Source organism: Echinococcus granulosus, assembly GCF_000524195.1.
Source record: "Echinococcus granulosus chromosome Unknown EG_S00159, whole genome shotgun sequence".
NCBI lineage: Eukaryota > Metazoa > Platyhelminthes > Cestoda > Cyclophyllidea > Taeniidae > Echinococcus > Echinococcus granulosus.
The window spans coordinates 162,857-168,393 of NW_020170539.1; the positions used below are offsets into that span (position 1 = coordinate 162,857).

General features: G+C 42.3%; 1 protein-coding gene across 1 annotated transcript in view; it reads left to right on the forward strand. All coding sequences in view use genetic code 11, as the record gives it.

Moving 5' to 3' along the window:
* Window positions 1-5,537, forward strand: part of EGR_09666 (Serine/threonine-protein kinase SIK3) — a gene marked incomplete at both ends in the record, with an annotated part of 19,710 nt that overhangs the window by 9,705 nt on the left and 4,468 nt on the right. Inside the window, 10 exons of the mRNA XM_024498915.1 lie at window positions 123-330; window positions 490-524; window positions 1,310-1,517; window positions 1,752-1,867; window positions 2,180-2,426; window positions 2,549-2,796; window positions 2,878-3,040; window positions 3,462-3,586; window positions 3,704-3,909; window positions 4,654-4,779. Of these exons, the coding sequence (XP_024346688.1) occupies window positions 123-330; window positions 490-524; window positions 1,310-1,517; window positions 1,752-1,867; window positions 2,180-2,426; window positions 2,549-2,796; window positions 2,878-3,040; window positions 3,462-3,586; window positions 3,704-3,909; window positions 4,654-4,779 (1,682 nt within the window). The remainder of the gene's footprint in view (window positions 1-122; window positions 331-489; window positions 525-1,309; window positions 1,518-1,751; window positions 1,868-2,179; window positions 2,427-2,548; window positions 2,797-2,877; window positions 3,041-3,461; window positions 3,587-3,703; window positions 3,910-4,653; window positions 4,780-5,537) is intronic.

Here is a 5,537-nt window from a genome sequence, read left to right on the forward strand (position 1 = left end):
CCAATGTCAGCAATCTGTGGTGTTTTGCATCGAGTAACTTCACCAGTGGTGATGAGTTACAGTAATGGGGGTGATGCTTACAGGTCCGTTTTTTCATTGTTCCTTAACTTTTCCTTGTCTAGAGCAATTTTCACTGGTTGCCTCTGGTTAGCGTCTCCGAGGCAACTGCCAAATTCAATATCACCGATGTGAAGGAGCTCTCTCTTGACCTGGGTCAGGAGGCGGCGAATACCCAACCGCCTCCACGAACGTCACCACTACCGACGAACTTTGAGGAGTTGACGGAACCGCCAAGACAGTCACCAAGTCTGCAAATCAACCTTACCGCTGGTATCGGAGATTATTCACACTTGTCCATTTATTAATTCATTTAATGAATTCAGAACCTGAGTCCAATTTGGTCCATTTGGTATCCATCCATGCCGTACCCATCCATCCATCTGCGTCGAAATAGTTTCATTTTTTGCATCCTTTTTCCCCCTTTTTTAGATCACCCTTCTGCTGATATATCCAAGATCTCATTGGTATGTTCAAAATCCGTATTTAAACTGAAGTCCTTCTCTTAGAAATTTTTGTTCATCATCTTTTCACAGTCCCCTCTTCTAAATTGATGCAGTTTTTATGCAGCACATGAAGTTATTATTCCTGTTATATCGGGTGTGTTGCCCCACAACTCGGGGAAAGTTCTGTGCCCTCATCGGAGACCTCATAATGCTTGTTTCATCCCCGACTGTTGAACAAGATGTTCTTTTTCATCATAAGGCGTCGTTGAACATCGTCAAAGAGGAGGGATGGCCTCACGAGCTGAGAGATGCATTTGTAATAAGTACCCAGTGGCACTTCTTGTAACCGCTCTTTCTGTACTTTGACCATCATGAAGTAGTCGGTTGGTCAAAAGTCGTCTGTAGACTGGAATGAGGAGATGACTTGGCTCCACCGTCAGTGATATAAAACTTTTGCAGTGAAATCCGGCTTCCCTATGCTGCAGTGCCTCCAAAAATCCTTCCGTTGTGGCTACGATTTAAGCCATCAACAGCATCCGCCGTATCTCTTTAATCGAACTGCAGATGGAAGGGAATTGAAGGTGTAGGAGAGGGTGGAGAAGAAGGGAAAAGCCAAATATAGTGCAGAGATTCATCTCTAAATCATAATTGGACAAATTGATGCAAAATAATGCTTTATCATCCATTTGAGAGGCTACAAGAGTGGACGGATGTCCCTTCCACCACCACAGTGGTAGAATTCACAGAGAGTAGGAACCCAAGTTGTCCAGAGCATCTGATCAAATTATGTCACTTATCGTTGGCAGTCGACAGCGCAGTTTGGTCCAAAAATGCTGGGTGAAGGCTTCAACGTCAGTGAAACGTGCTGGGATAACTTGCCGCATTGTTCCACGAGAGAACCACTGCCACAACTTGACCTGCCAGCCTGTATTCCTTCGATGAGCCATCAGCCAGTTGCCCTATTCACTTTTAAAGATCCTAATCTCCTTGCTCCGCCGGAGTTTATGACTCCATGTGAGTCTAAATTTCATTTTTTTTTCAAAAATATAATTCTCTTACGAAATTAATGTAATTTAAGCTAAATGGTTATGCAAGTACCACCGAAGACATTAAAGCCACTTAAATGGCTCGATTCCTTTAACCAATTGGAGAAGGCTATCATTTCTAGAACTAAATTTTTATTAAACTATTGCTAAGTTGGCAAAAGTATGCCAGTTTTTTTTAAAGAATCCATTTTACATTATTCAGATTCTTCCAGTTTTCCTCGACGTTCTTCCGATGGTGCCGCGGACATGCCAACGCTGCACAGACCCTACCCCCTCTTCGGTGGAAGCTATCCAGAACAGGCGAATTATAGAACAGAAGTGCGAATGTGTTTTTTTTATCAGAAATTGGCACCAGCCTTTAAATCCTATTCGAATTCACGGCGAGTCCCATCTTACCTGCTGCAACTTAAAGATCAAGGCACACTGCCATAAAAATAGCTTGAAAGGGGTGAAAAGATACGGTTAAATTGGCCGATGTTCTTTCACCATGACGGTAGTAGAGCCTGCAGCGATTGAAAAGTCCATGCATTTGAATGCGCAATTATGTGAATTTCTTCCTTGACATTTGAACCTACTACTTATCTAAAACCATTGACACTTTAGTATAATTCTGCATCGACTTCACCTCAGTCTGCTTGTGCTACTCAAATGCCATCTGAACCTCCTGAAGGTCATATGACTGATGAATCTACTGAACCAATGAATTTAGAGCACATTGAAATTGAGCCTTCGGAGTTGACCAATCAACAAGCGAGATCGTGTGTGGCCCGTCAGGATACTCTTACCACTGGTATGCGGGTGATTCCGGCGCAGAAAAGGTTTTCACTGCCTTTGAGACCAGCTCCTTCGCTTGTAGAGCATTTTTCAGTTGACAAAGGTAGGGAAATACCGCTAAGAATTGTTGAGCATTTTATAAGGTGTTAATAACCAATCAAATTGGCAATTCATATAGGCCAATCAGGAAACAAAATAAATTAATACTGATATATTTCATTTTAGAAATGGGAAAAAATTACGTTTGTTGTTGCGATCAGTTGGTCAACAACTTTCTGGCCGAAAATCAAGGAAAAGTCAGCCTAGAAGCAATCAACGCTTTCAAGATTTCTCTCCTTCAACAGGGCTCTGTCGGCCCCCTAGGCGTCTCAGAAGGAACTGAAAATCATGGTCTAGGAGCTCATAAGAGCATAACTATGCGCCGGGGGTCAGAGGCCACCCAAATGCGCATTTGGAACCAGCGTATTGCTCAGGTACCGATTCTTGAAAATCGCAAAATTGATTGTTATAACTAACTTAAAAGCTGGTGCGAAGCTGCACCTTTATTTGATTAGCTCTACGGAACGTCGTACACCCCACTGCGTCGTAATGCATTTTCGCGATGGTTGAGCTACGAAACAAGGGACCAACTGGAGGCGCTTTCACAAGTTAAGCGTCAGGAATTGCGTGCAAGTGCAAGTGCCAACGTTCCAAAAGCCGTCCAATTAGAACGGTCTGGTAAGTGAAGGTCAACTTTGATTGGCCCATAGCTGCTATTGGTTGAAGTGAGCAGACCAGATTGTGATTGGTAGTTTGTCTATTTGACCTATTGACTGTCTACTAGGATAGGTGATCGATGAAAATGGGAGGAAACCCACATTGTTTTGTGATAGAGCCTACGAATTTACTTGTTCCCTAATAATCCCTAAAGGGTAGCTAAAATGTAGGTTTAGCTCACTGTGTGCTCTTGTTGATTATTTTATGGGGGCTTCTTTCATCAAATTTAACTTACTCATGTGTTTTGGACGGATTTCTGCACCTGCTTATCAATATGCCCTTCTTAAAGTTTTCACTCTTTGTATTTCGTAAAGTAAGCGCAATTATCTTTTTGAGCACCTTGCAAATGATTAATCTTCCAGCTGATTTTGTCACTCGACAGTTGAAACCCAACGCGCAGGCAGTGTTCCTTTTGCCCATCGTCATCAAAAATCCCCCAAACGTATTGCAATTTGCCGCGTCGATAGCCAACATTCTCTTGCAATGGCAGAGTCCTCTGAAAGCCCAGTAAGCTGCTATATCCATTCTATTTATTCCATTCGCATAGCTCATAGTTTACCAGCCAACAAGTGGTGATGGTGAATCTGTGTCCCCGGCTTTTACACTTTACCTCTCTTTTCATAGGATCTTGGTGCCTCTGTGTTGAAGAGAGCTGGGAGGGAGGGCGATGCATTTAGGGGCTTCCGCCCGCATTCCTCGTGGAATGAAAAACTGACCGCCGGCAATCGTAGACGACAAACACTACCAAGAAGCAAATCTCAAGTCTCCTGGACTGATGTTAAGCGATGCGATTCCATTGGCCTGAGGAATACCCTTGTGGACCCCGCAGCGTGAGTTCACTTTCAGAGTCGCATAATACTGAAAGATGTAAATTAGTGGTGTGACAAAGGTAAAAAAGGTCAGATTTTGAGGAACACGATGTGTATTCCAGTGTTTGAGTGTGACTTGGAACTCAGCTTAGAAGTGGAAAGATTTGACAGGAAAGTAGTCCTGGACTGAAGAGGGCGCTAGACTCTTCCACTTCGCGGATAATTGTACATGACGAATGACTTCTCTGCTGTCACTGAAAGTGTTGGTTTTTGTGTGACTTTGCCACCCTGTGGGTCACGCGTTGATCCTTCATTCAGTACCTCATGCTCTACATACTAGCTAGCCATTCTCAAGAATGGCTGGTTTGGCAGCGGTTCTGCGAACCAGGGCTAGACGAGGAAAATCCAGTCCTTGAAGAGTTTACATCATATTCAACTTAGTCATACTCAACAAATTACTGCTTTTGGAGTTGCATTTGGAACTCCAATCAGATAGTGAGACTTTAAGATTGGCTGATTGAATTGTTGACCTGAAGGGATCGAAAAAGTCCCCCAAAAGACAAAGTTTTTTCCAACTTGGGGTGGTCCTGGTGGTCCTTCTATACGTCCCCAATTTGGTGTGAATCCGCTTGTAAAATGTATGGCAACTCAGCTCCGAGGTGAAGAGAAGAAACAATGAATTGAGTTGAACAGGAGACGGGAATTTTGAAAATTAAAAGCTCCAAAATTTTTGTTTTACCTCAGCTTAATTTCCTCAACACTTAGAAGCGAAAGCCTTCTTAACGGAAAAGCCATGACAGAATCGAAGGTCCCTGACGGGAACTATCAAAAGAAAGCTTTCTTGGCTTGTTATCTACCCAAACTGGTCAGATTGGTGATAAGGAACAGACGGTTAGTGGCGATTTTTCCTTTCGAAATTTAAATTGGGGACAGTAAAACACTACCTAATTTTTAATAGTATCCTGCAATAATTTTAAAAGATAAACATTTTGATTTACAAAAATATAGATTTCTGGAATTTAAAGTTATTTCTTAATAATTATATTCGGCTTAGTGCTCCTTTTTAATTGGTTACTCAAATGCCTTCTGATGATTGGTTCTCCAAACCCCGTAAACTGATTGGTTAGAGATGACATCATGAAATATCCAATCGAATCCCTAGGATGCACGTCATTTCTACTTCAGAATCGTACACATTAGCTTTTATTGGCTCATTTTGAAAGGCCTGACACTGAGTTAATTCTCTTATAGCTTTTTGTGGAAATGCAAATCTGCCCATCGGCTTTGGATTAGGCCACCGCTTTTTTGCGGTACATCCCAGTCACAAATTCGTTATTTTTTTCCTGTTCTCAAACTTTCTAATAAGGTAAGCAAATGGTAATAAAGGAGAGGTGTATTACCTCACACTTTACCTCTGGAGATGCTGCCATGCATCTAAGTTTTAAAATTGGCCTTTTTTTAAACGAAAAATAGCTGAAGGCTGTGTTACGAATCGGTGTTAGTGCGTGAGGTGGAATCCTATCAGCTTTCCATTTAATGTTATCAGGAGGCTCTCTGAAATTCGTCCTCTGTGTTAGCCATTACAATTGAAGTTGCGACAGGAAGGGGAATTGTAGTTTATTCTTAACAGCGGCCCTTCCTGCAAGCAT